This window comes from Mytilus californianus, unplaced genomic scaffold (genome assembly GCF_021869535.1).
Source record: "Mytilus californianus isolate M0D057914Y unplaced genomic scaffold, xbMytCali1.0.p SCAF_7, whole genome shotgun sequence".
Lineage (NCBI taxonomy): Eukaryota > Metazoa > Mollusca > Bivalvia > Mytilida > Mytilidae > Mytilus > Mytilus californianus.
The window spans coordinates 77,870,137-77,885,864 of NW_026262723.1; the positions used below are offsets into that span (position 1 = coordinate 77,870,137).

At 32.9% G+C, this 15,728-nt stretch overlaps 1 protein-coding gene across 1 annotated transcript in view; it reads right to left on the reverse strand.

The window, feature by feature from the left end:
* Positions 1–283: 283 nt before the first annotated feature.
* Positions 284–15,728, reverse strand: part of LOC127709027 (transcription factor E4F1-like) — a 29,398-nt gene continuing 13,953 nt past the window's right edge. Inside the window, exons 12-15 of the mRNA XM_052214311.1 lie at positions 15,223–15,440; positions 8,788–8,986; positions 4,083–4,213; positions 284–1,719 (exon numbers count right to left, since the gene is read on the reverse strand). Of these exons, the coding sequence (XP_052070271.1) occupies positions 1,324–1,719; positions 4,083–4,213; positions 8,788–8,986; positions 15,223–15,440 (944 nt within the window). The 3' untranslated portion in view covers positions 284–1,323. The remainder of the gene's footprint in view (positions 1,720–4,082; positions 4,214–8,787; positions 8,987–15,222; positions 15,441–15,728) is intronic.

Sequence of the window (15,728 nt, forward strand, 5' to 3'; positions counted from 1 at the left end):
CAGCAGGTTTTTTTTCCATGTGTGTGAATATTTGCCACTAAGGATTAAGAAGTATTTAAACAAATATGGGATTTTTATTTTGGCTGATTTCAAAATGGTAAATAATCATTTGTATAATTATAAAAATAAGAAGATGTGGTATGATTGCCGATGAGACAACTCTCCACAAGAGACCAAATGACACAGAAATTAACAACTATAGGTCACTGTATGGCCTTCAACAATGAGCATACCGCATAGTCAGCTATAAAAGGCCCCTTTATGACAAATGTAAAACCATTCAAATGAGAAAACTAACAGCCTTATTTATGTACGAAATAATGAACGAAAAACAAATATGATACACAGAAATAAACCACAACCACTGAATTACAGGCTCCTGTAGCATTTTTGGAAGAATATTAAATGTATGCACGTCAAAAAGTTGTAACATAGATTGACACAAAACACTTACAAGTACTGGTCAATCTTTGACATAGTTCTGTATACAAAATAAAAAGTTGCCTTTTCTTATTTAAAAAAAAAATATTGAATATATATGTATTGTGTAAATCAGTATGCATAATAAATAGTAAATATTCAATTATATTATTTATGTAATTAATAATATAATTTATAGACATTAAGTAATATTGCCTTTATTTTTCATGTTGTGAATGTGATAAAACTGATCAAAAGTGTAACCAGGAATTTGTCACAGGTGTAAAAAAATGCTTACAATATGTAATTAGTTAATACAAATATCACATCACCTTTTATGTAATAATAAATAGTTGGTTTTTTTAACTGTCAATTTTGACAAAAAAACAAATTTAACACTTATTAAACTGGGTAAGACTTAAACTTTAAATTTATTAAAGTAAAAGTAAAAGAAACTCAAAAAAGACCTAATTTTACATATATTGGAGAACAGCCCTATGGCACTTATGTTGTTAAAACTTAAATGTACTGTAATAGACTGGTTAACTGTACACTTTAAAAATGTTACTGAGATGCTTCAGCTATTATTAAGTAACATACAATGGAAAAATTTATTTTTATGATTTTGGTTTACCCACTTAAACAAGCAAAACATTTAACACCTCACAAAAATAACCTGCTGCATGGTAAATAAAAATCTCTTTCTTTTGTTAAAAAATATTGTAATTCTTTTGTGAAAAAAGTTGATTGTGTATATTCAACTACTGGTATTTTCCATTCTGATACTCCCATATCAAAATTAAGTTAAGACTTTACTGACATTGACATGCACTATAAATTCAGAACAATTTGTTTTACTAGTATGTTTCATAAGAACTTTAATACAAATTAGAATTGTCATCATCAATCAGAAACTTGATTCTCATCACGTTCTACAATTTGCATTTCTGTCACTTGCACATTTTCTACAATGGTATTTCCCTCTTCTATAGCCTGAATAAGTGACTGAGCAATTTGTTCATCACTGACCGATTCTTCCACTTCTGTATAGTTTGGTGGTAAAGTGGCAATTATCTCCCCTGAGGAAGAAGATTCAGTTAACGCTGATGATGGCATTGTTGCGATTGTCTCTCCTGTTTTAGAATCTACAATTCTGACATTTCCTCCATCTTCATTTAATAGAATGTAATCTCTTGAGACTTCAACTCCCTCTAGAACTTCCTCCTCTGTAATAATCTCTACATTCTGAAAGTCATCAGTACCAGTCTGAACAACAACATATTCCGTTGCATCTTCTACCTGCAAACAAAAGTAATAATGTTTAAGTTTCTAGTCAGGTAATACAACCTACTTAGGATTCATTATTATTTGTGGGATACCAAATTTTCTTTAGGCTTGTATGCAGACTGTGGCAAAACCACGAAATCAAATATCAACGAAAATACAATTTTTCATCAATCCACAAAATAATAAAATGCTTCGCCTAGCGCAGCCTGATACAACTGCAGATGTCGAACCCTGAACAGTTGGGGCAAGTTTGGACACAATATTCAAGCTTTATACTGTCTGAATTTGGATTGTGATCAAATTTTTGAAATAATATAGGTTTCTGACACAAAATAAATGTGGTCAAAGATCTTAAAAATTTGAAATGGGACATTTAATTTCCCTAATATGGTCTCATTTTCATAATCTAACTACATGGTTAGATTCAGCATATAAAAAAACACCAAAAATTCAATTTTAGTTGAAATCAAACAAAGTTTAATTTTGGACCCTTCAAACCTTAATATGGACTTATTTGAAAACAGGGCCCAAAATAAAAAATCTAAATGCGCAATAAAATTCAGCATATCATAGAGCCACAATAATTCAGTTTTTGATGAAATCAAACAAAGTTTAATTTTGGACCCTTTGGACCTCAATGTAGACCAATTTAAAAATGGGGCCCAATATCCAAAATAGTTATACAAAGTTAGAACCCCCAAAAATTAAAGACTTTAAATTAATCCCATTGAAATTGGTTAAAAGATTAGTATTTATTTTCACTTGAAGATTTCTTGCTATTGCGCAATACTGTGCTATTGTGCAATACTGTGCAACTGAAGATTTCTTGCTATTGTGCAATACTGTGCAATTTGAAGATTTCTTGCTACTGCGCAATACTGTGCTATTGCACAATACTGTGCTATTGAAGATTTCTTGCTATTGCGCAATACTGTGCTATTGAAGATTTCTTGCTATTGTGCAATATTGTGCAATTGAAGATTTCTTGCTATTGTGCAATACTGTGCTGTTGCACAATACTTAGTTAATCTGTTATATATAATAATTTACATACAAATGGTGTGTATCTCCTGCCATATCAGTATTTGTTGCTTTTATATATAAATCAGAAATAATCAGTGTCAAAATGAAAAATATTAAGAAAAAAATTCAAAAATTTATGAAAAAAAAAAATCCCCCTAAAAAGATTTTTTTAGAAAAAAAGTATGAACCCCCCAAAAAAATTGAAAAAAAAAAAACCCAAACATTTTGAACCCCCTTTGGAGTAATTACCCCCAAACTCAATCCCCACCTTCCCTTTGTGGTATGGAACATTGTACTACAATTTCAGAGAGATCCATACATTTAAACACAAGTTATTGTCTGGAAACCAGAAAAATGCTTGTTTTTGACTGCTTTTTTGCCCCTAATTCCTGAACATTTCGGGCAATTACCCCCAAACTCAATCACAGCCTTCCCTTTGTGATATGGAACCTTGTGGTAAAATTTCAGAGAGATCCATACACTCACACACAAGTTATTGTCCGGAAACTACAAAAATGCTTGTTTTTTGCCCCTAATTCCTAAAATGTTGGTACCATAACCCCCAAAATCAATCCCAACCTTTCTCTTTGTGGTATTGAACCTTCTGGTAAAATTTCATAGAGATCCATTCACTTAAACTAAAGTTATTGTCTGGAAACCAAATGTGTCTTGTGGTCGTATACAAATCGTAAGGGGTTAAGAGGAACACTGTGTCTGGCCTGCAATTGCTACTGTCAGTGTAAAAGTGTAATGTTGACTTAAAAACTAAGTCCATTTATCAGTAAAATACTTTATACAGCTTTATATTTTCCAAATTTTTCTCTGCACACTGTTTTTTCACCATAAACAAGCTTCTGTCCAAATTTCATAAAATTCCATAAAGGTTTGACAAAGTTATTGATGTCTAAAAAATCTTTTAACCATAGACTTAACCTCAATGTTCACGCTGCTGACGAAATCGAAGATCGCTATGTATCGCTTTCGCATCATAAATGTCACAGGCTCAACAATAAATGAATCCACAGTAATTTGTAATATTTATAATACATCTAATCTCTAATACTAATACTCTACTTCTCTGATAGTAACATAAGCCCATAGAGATGATTTTTACAGGCTAGATAGCAGTTTAATAAGCCTGGGCTGGTGGGCCTGTTGTTGAGTGCAAAGACTTCAAAATGTGATAGATCTTTACAGTTTTGTCATGCACACACTGTTGTCTTATGTTTTGGGGTTCCGTAGAACAATATCAGCATATATATGTCACGGAGTTGTATATACCTCCTGCTAAGTACTGTCAGACATAATGCTATGTGTCTGTCAAAACAGATCAAAACTTTGGAATACTGTACCTGCTGTTCAGTAGTATCAGACATGATATACTGCTGGGTGTCTGCAACAACCGATGAAAACTCTGATAATACTGTAGCATTATAATCTGTCTGGTCCTGTTGAATTGGTAGTGAATGGCCAGTGCATGGAACTGAAATAAAATACAACATGTTGAAAACCTTCAAAAATAAGCAGACATTTTTAAACATTTAACAACTGATCATAGCTTTTAGAGAATTAATTAAATTTCAACCCACTGCATGTCCAACATATCTAAAAATAAATGGGGAATGTGTCAATGGGACACAGATGATGCCCCCGCTTGCATATAATGTTATAAAGGGATATAACTCAAGAACTGTAAAAGTGACACTACCCAAATTTGTACTTGATCTGAGTTTTGTGGTAATAAGCATTGTGTATACGTTTCATAACATTTAGTTGAGACAAACTAAAGTAAGAGAATGGAAACGAGGGGCATAACTCTAGAAAAGCAAAAGTGACACCAACAAAATTCAAACTTGATCTGTGTTTTGAGGTAATAAAAATTGTGTATAAGTTTCATAACATTTGGTTGAGGCAAACTAAAGAAAGAGAATGGAAACGAAAAATTCAGCAATTTTTTCCATTTGTAGAGGGGCATAACTCTAGAACGGCAAAAGTGACGCCACCAAAATTCAAACTTGATCTGTGTTTTGTGGTTATAAGCATTGTGTATAAGTTTCATAATATTTGGTTGAGGCAAACTGAAGTTAGAGAACGGAAACAAAAAATTTACCAATTTTTCCATTTGTAAAGGGGCATAACTCTAGAACGGTAAAAGTGATGCCATCAAAATTAAAACTTGATCTGTGTTTTATGGTAATAAGTATTGTGTATAAGCTTCATAACATTTGGTTGAGGCAAACTGAAGTTAGAGAACAGAAACAAAAAATTTACCAATTTTTCCATTTGTAAAGGGGCATAACTCTAGAACGGTAAAAGTGACGCCACCAAAATTCAAACTTGATCTGTGTTTTGTGGTAATAAGCATTGTGTATAAGTTTCATAACATTTGGTAGAGGCAAACTGAAGTTAGAGAATGGAAACACAAACAAGAGGCTCTCAAGAGCCTGAATCGCTCACCTGTATTTCAGAGGAGAAGATTTTTTAAATGTTAGCAAACTTGATGAACAAATTGTGTAAAATTGTCTTTAAAGGGCAATAACTCCTTAAGGGGTCAACTGACAATTTTGGTCATATTGACATTTTGGTAGATTTTACTTTGCTAAACATTATTGCTGCTTACAGTTTATATATATCTATAGTAATATTCAAAATAATAACAACCAGAGTGCACACGCTGAAATGTCTTGCCTTCTTTACTAACCATTGATTTTATGTTGATAGTCCTAAATATAAAGCTTTACTACAAGTAACACATAAACTTAACATGATCCAAGAAAATGAGGTCAAGGTCAGATAAACCAAACGAGAAATACATGTACACCTTACAATCATCCAAACATAGTTGACCTATTGCTTATAGTTTCTAAGAAACAGTTTTAACCAAGAAAACTTAACATTGACCAATGAACCATGAAAAAGAGGTCAAGGTCAAATGAACCATGCCAGACAGGTATGTACACCTTACAATCATCCAAACATAGTTGACCTATTGCTTATAGTTTCTAAGAAACAGTTTTAACCAAGAAAACTTAACATTGACCAATGAACCATGAAAATGAGGTCAAAGTCAGATGAACCTTGCCAGACAAACATGTACACCTTAGCTTACAATCAATTTATGCATTAAATATAGTTGACCTATTGCTTATAGTATCTAAGAAACAAACTTAACCATGAAAACTTAACATTGACCAATGAACCATGAAAATGAGTTCAAGGTCAGGTGATACTTGCTAGACAGACATATACACCTTATAATCCTTCCATACAACAAGTATAGTTGATCTATTGCTTATAATTGAAGAAAAACAGACCAAAACACAAAAACTTAACACTGAGAAATAAATCATGAAAATGAGGTCAAGGTCAAATAAAACCTAAGAGACTGACATGTACATCATAAAATATTTCCATACACCAAATATAGTTGACCTATTGCATATAGTATTAGAAAAAAAGACCAAAACTCAAAAACTTAACTTTGACAGCTGAACCATGAAAATGAGGTCAAGGTCAGATGACACCTACCAGTTGGACATGTACACCTTACAATCATTCCATATACCAAATATAGTAGACCTACTACTTATAGTATCTGAGATATGGACTTGACCACGAAAACTTAACCTTGTTCACCGATCCATGAAATGAGGTCGAGGTCAAATGAAAATTGTCTGACGGGCATGAGGACCTTGCAAGGTACGCACATAATAAATATAGTTATCCTATTGCTCATAATAAGAAAGAAATTAACATTACAAAAAAAGTTGACTTTTTTTTCAAGTAGTCACTGAACCATGAAAATGAGGTCAAGGACAATGGACATATGACAGACAAAATCTTCGTAACATAAGGCATCTATATACAAAGTATGAAGCATCCAGGTCTTTTAGCTTCTAAAATATAAAGCTTTTAAGAAGTTAGCTAACGCCGCCGCCGGATCACTATCCCTATGTCGAGCTTTCTGCGACAAAAGTCACAGGCTCGATAAAAAACTGCAAAATTTTGTTAAAACTACCAATTGGGTGGCAGCAACCCAACAATGGGTTGTTCGATTCGTCTGATAATTTCAGGGCCAATAGATCTTGACCAATTAAACAATTTGACCCCATGTCACATTTGCTCTAAAAGATTTAGTTTTTGAGATATAAGCCAAAAACTGCATTTGACCCCTATGTTCTATTCTTAGCCATGGCGGCCATGTTTGTCGATGGATACAAACTTCGGATACAATTTATAAACAAGATACCCTAAGGAACATTTAGTTAAAGTTTGAAGGTAATTGGCCCAGTAGTTTCAGAGGAGAAGATTTTTAAATGTTAGCAAACTTGATGAACAAATTGTGTAAAATTGTCTTTAAAGGGCAATAACTCCTTAAGGGGTCATTTGACAATTATGGTCATATCAACTTTTTTGTAGATCTTACTTTGCTGAACATTATTGCTGCTTACAGTTTATATATATCTATAATAATATTCAAAATAATAAAAACTGCAAAATTTTGTTAAAACTACCAATTGGGTGGCAGCAACCCAACAATGGGTTGTTCGATTCGTCTGATAATTTCAGGGCCGATAGATCTTGACCAATTAAACAATTTTACCCCATGTCACATTTGCTCTAAAAGATTTAGTTTTTGAGATATAAGCCAAAAACTGCATTTGACCCCTATGTTCTATTTTTAGCCATGGTGGCCATGTTTGTCGATGGATCAAAACTTCGGATACAATTTATAAACTAGATACCCTAAGGAACATTTAGTTAAAGTTTGAAGGTATTTGGCCAAGTAGTTTCAGAAGAGAAGATTTTTGAAATAGTTTACGACGACGGACAACGACGGACGCCAAGTGATGGCATAAGCTCACATGGGGCCCTTTGGGCCCCGGTGAGCTAAAAATTTAGCAATTTTTCCATTTGTAAAGGGGTATAACTCTAGAACGGTTAAAGTGATGCCACCAAAATTCAAATTTGATCTGTGTTTTGTGGTAATAAGCATTGTGTATAAGTTTCATAACATTTGGTTGAGGCAAACTAAAGTTAGAGAACGGAAACCAATTTTGGGACGTACATACAGACGGACAAGGGTAAAACTTAATGCCCCCTCTGCTACGGTGGGGGCATAAAAAGATGGTTTTTACAACATTTCGTTAAAAGCTTTGAATTTACCTGCTAAATATTATTCAATTATATACATATACTCAATTATCAAATTCAGGTGCTGTAAAATCAGAAATCATTGCGTGCATTTATTATTGAGATTTTTTAGGAATGGACAAAATTATGAGATTAATTATTGCGATTTCGGAAAAATCTGCATAAGATATATGTATCAGATTTCGGAATGGGAGTTTTTATTATTGCGATACTCACCCAGTCGCATTATTTACATTAATAATAAATCCTCCCAATAATTACCTTTTAATTTACCAGTTTCAATATTTCCTTGTATTGTAATGTTTAGTTAAGTTCAATATGTTAAATGATGACCTGCTCGTCTTTTATGCCTTTTCAGTATGCAATGTTAGTAATATACTGCCTTCTTTCAGAAACATGTTTAGCAAGTCATGCTTTTCATACTCGCCTGTTTTTCTATGCCTGTTAAGTGTGTCATGTTAGTAAATGCCTTGTCTAGATGTTTGTAAAGTAGTCATGTTATTGAAATCCCTGCCTATATTTTGATGTTTATTTAACATGCAAAGTTAGTCTACCTTTACATGCTTGCTGTTCGGTGTGAGCCAAGGCTCCATGTTGAAGGCCATACTTTGACCTTTAATTGTTTACTTTTTACACATTGTGATTTGGATGGATAGCTGTCTCATTGGCACTCATACTACATCTTCTTATTTATATTGATAAGTGTATCATGTTGGCAAATGCCCACTTACTTTTCACCTTTAAATGCTTGTAATGATGTCTAACCTAATTTTAACCTTCCAATGTCTTAAGTGTGTCATGCAAGTGAATGTTTTGTCTACTTTTAGCTTTACATATACTTTGCCTTCTTTTTTGGCCTCTAGATATTGTTGAATGTGTAATGTGAGTGAATGCCCTGCCTACCTTTTGCCTTTAGATGCCTGTTGAGTGTACCATGTTCAGCAAATGCTCTGCCACATCTGTTACATTTAAATGGACGTTCTCCTGTATGCATTCTAACATGTCGCAGTAGTGAAGCTTTTTCACGAAATTTACGATGACAAAATTTACATTCATATGGTAAAATGCTGGTATGGGTTCTCATGTGTACTCTCATAGCATTCTGCAAATAAAAACAACAATGAATGTAAAAATTTACACTTTTTCATAATTTGTTTTTTCTTCAGTGTAATGCTAAAGTTGTTTCGCAAGATGTCGCTTAGATATTTTGAATATTAAATCGAACAGTTATTGCGCTTTTTAAACTTATCTCATTAAGGCGAAGACTTTTTTTATTGTAAGAGTTATCTCCCCAAACACTGTTTTTCTTTTGAGTGTATCTCCTCTGTAACCAAAAAAGAAAACGATAAAATTCTTTTTCATATTTGTTCGTTACATCCTCAGGAATTTTTTGCTGATTTGGATCGAAGCGATCCGGTGAAATTTTATAGGAGTTATCTACCTTTATCAAATAAATTTGTCGTTTTGTTTTTGTAACTCATAAACCTTAAGCCGTATAAACCTATAGTCTTTTTATTTGAGGTCCTTGGGCCTAACTTACAAAATGAGGTCAATGTCAAAGGTCAAGGTCATGTTCTGAATTTTGTCTTTTGCTTGTTTTTGCATTTTCTCTGATATTTTTAACGTTATATAGAAGAAGAAGAAGAAGAAGAAGATGCTTTATTTCCATCAAATGGGCTCACAAGGAGCATAATATAATATCATTATAATATTATTTTTACAAATATAATAAACAACACAGTATACATAGTTACAAACACAAATAAGAAACAACAGTTTTCACATATTTGTATATATATAGTATATATAAAACCTTCGTCTCAGGCACACCTCTAGAAAGTTACAAAAAAAAAAAGAATTCTGTGAGTAGGCTAAATATATCTAGCTTAACTGCAGTAGGCACCAAGGGACGGTGCTATATGGCATGGTGGGTGCATATTAAAATGTGTATCGGGACATTAACATGATTAATGATATGGTAAGATATTGTAAGAAGTTGCACATAACTGGTATGTCATCCTCGTGCCTGGTGCAGAGGAGTCAGTACTATTTAAAGTGACACAACTGCAAGAGGCACCAAGGAACAATGCTAATTGACATGCCAAAGTGCACATATTACGAAAAGATAAAATATTACCAGTTTAATCAAGAAATATCACAAACAGAAAGGTAATAGAACTTATACGATATGTCCTGTACCCCACCATGCCAACATCGTGCCTAGTGCAGAAAGCCTGATTTAAATATTTATCTTTCAAGTTATATTTTGTCTTCATCAAATAACTCACAGACAGATATCAAGATATCAAGATTCTCTACATTAAGAAGCCATATCAGTTTTTGGCTTGGAATCAAATGAGTCAAATTTGGGCATAGTGAGTTAATAGTGGAATTTAAACAATTTCTCTTATCTTGAGATGATGTACACGAAAATAAAAAATGTTTTTCATCATCAATTTCATTTGAGGTGCACCTGAGACATATTCTGTCTTGTCGGAGAGTACCCTGATAGCAACCTTGTTCAATTCTTAGTCTGTGAGAAGAATTACGCAATCGAGTGAAATTTCTCCTCTGCTCAGGTGATTGTAATAAAGTAAGATATCTTTTAAGACCAAAATGAGTCTTAAAAGTGCTATAGCTACAAAGCTTCCAATCAGCACAATTGTGCATTTGTTTTCTCCACTGTATTTCATAGTGCTGGTAAAAAAACTTTTTAAATAAAATTTTGAATCTAAAGTTGCTTGCAAAGGCTAGACTGTCAACCCCATTAATTTTTTTTGCAAATAGTTTAAAGATCCATACCAAGAGGGAATTTTTGATTCAAATAATAGCTTTGACTCTAAATATGCATCTTTTAGTAATGGAAAGGATGAACCCAAATTTCCAAGCCGGTGCCAGTATCTGATCATAGATTTGGTGATATCAAAATGTAAAGGAAATCTCCCAAGTTCTGAAAGAGTGGCAAAGTTTGTTGCTCTTTTCCCCACACCTAGTAATAGTTTACAAAATTTCATATGTAATCTTTCAGAAAGAAGTTTAGGATAGGCTTGATCAACTGTAGAAGTCTGAGAATTTAATTTTTTTGAAGGGATTAAAAAAGCCCCAAATTTCCGAACTATACAAAAGAATGGGTTTAATTGTATAATCAAATATGTGGAGGCTGTTTTTAATATTTGGATTCAGTGACAAGAAGTCCTTTCGTAGCTTGTAGTATGCTTTCAGTGCCTTATTGTACAATTCCTTCTGAGCAAAGGAAAAAGATCCTGATGCACTAAATGTTATACCTAAATATTTACAATGTTGAACACAATCTATCAACATGTCATTAAAATAAAAATTATGTTATATATGCCTGCCTGCCTTGTTAAATACCATCACCTTAGTTTTTTTTAGATTAATTTTCATACACCAATCTTTACAATAATTACTTAATTGATCAAGTTTTAACTGAAGCCCCTTTTCCGAGGAAGAAAAAATGACAATATCGTCAGCATATAATAAACAATGAACTGGCTTTGAGTTAACCAAGACTGGATCAGGTGACTTTTCAAGATAATCAGAGAGGTCATTTATGAAAATTTTAAACAAATTTGGACTCAAATTATCTCCCTGTTTCACTCCCACCTTAGTTGGAAAAAGGTCTGTAACTCTATTCTTTAATCGAAAACACGATTTACTCTGAGCATACATACTCTTAATTATATTATAAAAATTTGTACCCAGCCCGATGTTTAATAACTTGAGTTTTACACCTGGGTGAATAACGGTGTCAAAGGCCTTCTGGAAATCAACAAAACAGGCAAACACTCTACCTTCTTTAGTATGACAGTACTTATCAATAATGGTCTTAAGTATGAACATATGGTCAGATGGTCGTGCTTTTTTTGTGAAACCAATTTGGCTATCTTTAATGATCTGATATTTATCTAAAAATTTGCAAAGATGGGTGTCAAGAATTTTATTAAAAAGCTTCCCCAAAGCATCAGTAATAGTTATTCCTCTATAATTATTAGGATCAGATGCATCATTCCCTTTATGAATTGGGAATATGTAACCAGTAGTCCACGGTTCTGGGTATTTTCCATAAGAGAGGCAATTATTAAATTTTTTTAGTAAACACGGTAACAAAGAGGTTTGACCATATTTTAGCATACTATTAGAGATGTTATCCAACCCTGCTGCTTTATTAACCTTTAAAGATGACAAAGCAGTAGATATTTCGGTTTCAGAGATCCTACTATCAAGTTCATTAAAGCACTTTCTTTTTTCAAGAACGTTTAGCTTTTCCTCTAAAAATTGCAGTCGCTCTTTAAACTCATCTTTTGGTTCGGTCAAATTTTTAAAATGATTCAACCAATCAAATGGTGCAACCAATGCACTCTTATCATCCTTTTCCTTGCCCTGCAGTTCATCAATCAATTGCCAGTACTGCTTAGGGTTTTCCTCATGCAGTGTTTCTATTTGCTTCAACAATGACTGCTTGTACTCCCTGTATTCTTGTTTCCGTGCCTTAGTATATACGCGCTGTAGTTTATAATAGTGACCTTTAACAGCAGGATCTCTGGGAAATCGAGAATAAATTTTCCCATAACTAAATAGGTTTTTTCGCAAATATGCAAGATTACAATCAAACTACTTTTGGTGTTTAACCCCCTTACCCGTTTGGGCTTTACGCCTTTTAAGAGATATATTAGCAGCAGTTATAATAATGTCTGTCAATTCTAGAGATGCGTTATCAATTGCATTTTGGGAATCTATGGGCTCTAGTTTAAGGAATTTGTCAAGTCGCTGCTGAATTTCTGCAGTAAAAAGGGCATCTTGAAAAAGAGCTGGTGAGTCATCTGACCATATGAAACCTGGTAATATTTCATGAGTTTTAACACTATCACAATCAGTTTTTAAACAATATTTAGCAGACAATGACCATTCCAACAAACAATGGCAGTCTGATAGTGTATAAAATTACATATCCTCATGTACAGAATTTGATTCAGGATACTCTCCGACACTAAAACATAATCAACTGTACTAGCCCCATTAGGTGTATAACATGTTAGCCCACCAAAGGTGTCACCAAGAACTTGACCATTCAGAATCCTTATTTGGTTACTAATACACAAGTCAAGCAGGTCCCTGCCCCTTGAGTCAAGTTTATCATCTTTGCTCCTTCTTTCAAGAATTTGTTTATTGCTGAAATAGGACTGATATAATGGAGAAAGATTATTACTGTCATCTATGATAAAATCTGTATCAGAAGCCACTCTGGCATTAAAGTCCCCACACAATAATATATTACCCTGTTTTTGGTAGGAAGCAATATCCTTTTCTAAACATGTAAGAATATCATGGTCAAGTCCTTTAGAGTATGATGACCCTTCTGGTGGGTTATACACAACACATATAAAAAGATCTTTGTCAAATCCAAAGAATTTTTTTCTAATTTAACCCACTGAAAATCTGGGATAGATGATTTTAGAATTTTCACATGTTGCTTTAGTGAGGGCTTGCGTAGTATTGCAAGTCTTCCAAAATGCCTGTTGTTATATTTAGTTACAGGTCTACAAATTAGATGACAATGGAATAAACCTATATTAGTTACATTAGAATCATACCCCAAGTGGGTTTCAGCGAGGAACACTAGATCTAGATTTTCTATATGTTTCAAAAAAAGGGGGTCTTGAATCTTGTTGTTTTGTCTTTTTTTAGACCACCCTTTTTTTTTATATATAAAAGAACTAGTGCAAAATGTTTGTTTTATTGTGATGAAGATATGATACATTTGGTCTGAAACAATCCAGTGACATCTTATAGGAGTTATTGCCCCTGAAATGTTTTATTTTAAGGTTAATTGATTATTACTTCAGATTGGTACATGATAAAGCAATAAGGTCTTTTAGAAAATGTTAAGTGACATGTGACCTTGAAAAATATCAACCGGAAGTGACCTTGAGTGAACTGGAAGTAGTCATGTTTGCACTTATTTTATGGAAAAATACCTAGAAACCATATATTTTTCAAATGGGCATACATAAACCTATCATTTGAGACTGGAAGTGACATTTTATAAACTGGAAGTAGCATATTATCTCCCTTATTACAGGCATAAGTATATACAAACTTATATTTTTGGAATCAGTGTGCATAAAGCTATCATATGAGACCTAAAATGACATTTTCTAAACCGGAAGTAGCAAATTATCTCCCTTTTTACAGGCAAAAGTATATATAAACCATATATTTTTGGAATCAGTGTAAATAAAGCTTTCATATGAGACTAGAAGTGACATTTTCTAAACCGGGAGTTGACACTTATCTCCCTCATTTCAGGCAAAAGTATATAGAACCATATATTTATTGAGTCAGTATGAATAAACCTATGATTACATGCCAACAGTAGCTTTGAGTAAACAAGAAGTAGCTTCTTATAAATTATTTAGAAAATTGATGTGGAAAGACCTTCAAAAGAACAATTGGTTTTTAATTGTAATTGTATTTATTTCAGTTGTGTAAAGGAATTCCCTGTATTAAATGGAAAACTATCATTATTAGTTTCATTTATTTACAAAGCTTTACATGCATACACAGCTCCATTTAGATGACTTCAAATATCAAGCATCTAAGAGTTGATTTGCTATATCTAAAATTTGCACCTGTTCACACATTTTGAATTGGATTTTAACACATTAGAAAAACAAGCATTCTGTGAGTATTGCATGGCAATACATAGTTCCCTACCGGTTAAAAATTCATGTATTGGAACAAAATTCTAACTTGATCTATAACTTGTCATGGTGTAAACTATATAACAAATATCAAGTCAATATCTTCAAGCATGACGAAAAAAAGTGTTGAAAACTGATTACTTAAGTGAATTTTCTAAGTCCAAGGACCATAATTCTGCATAAAATCATCAGACCGGAACAAAATTCAAATTTGAACTGAAACTTGTCATGATAAAACAATATACCAAATATCAAATCAATATCTTCAAAAATGACAAAAAAAAGTGCGGAAAACTGATTATTTTAGTGAATTTTCTATGTCAAAGGACCATAACTCTGCACAAAATCATCAGACCGGAACAAAATTCGAATTTGATCTGTAACTTGTCATGATAAAACAATACACCAAATATCAAATCAATATCTTCAAGCATGAAGAAAAAAGTGTGGAAAACTGATTTGCTAGACTGATGGATTGACAGACGGACGGAGTACAAACCTTAAGTCCCCTTCGACTTCGTCGGTAGGGGACTAATAAGATCTTTAATAGAGTAAGAGGACTTTGTTATAAGCCCTTGGAAAAGTTATACCATTTCTAGAGTTATAGAGTACTTACAGCAGATTTGAAGGACTTTGAGCAGACTGAACAAGGAAAAGGTCTGTCTACAGAATGTATTTTGAGATGTTCCCTGACATGTGAGATCCTTTTGAACAATTTACCACATTCACCACATTTATACTGCCTTTCTGTATTATGAACACTCATGTGTTTGTTTAAAGTGTCTTTGGTTATAAAACTTTTATCACACACAGTACATTTATGAGCTTTTTCACCTGTAAATTGAAAAATAAATATATAATATAAATACATTGCAAACATGCCTAAATTAGTATCCTTCAATTTTTTTTTCTTCACATTTCACACTTTCCAATAATCCAATTGATTTCTATAATATCATAAAAATACTTTGATGATCTTTGAAGATTCATTTGTTAATAAGTGTTTCCAACATTGTATTGTTGAGGGATTTTTGAGGGATATGTCTCTCATATTTTGGTGAGTTTACAATATTTTAATACTATTTGATATAAATGTATTAGACCCATGATACAGAAGAGTAA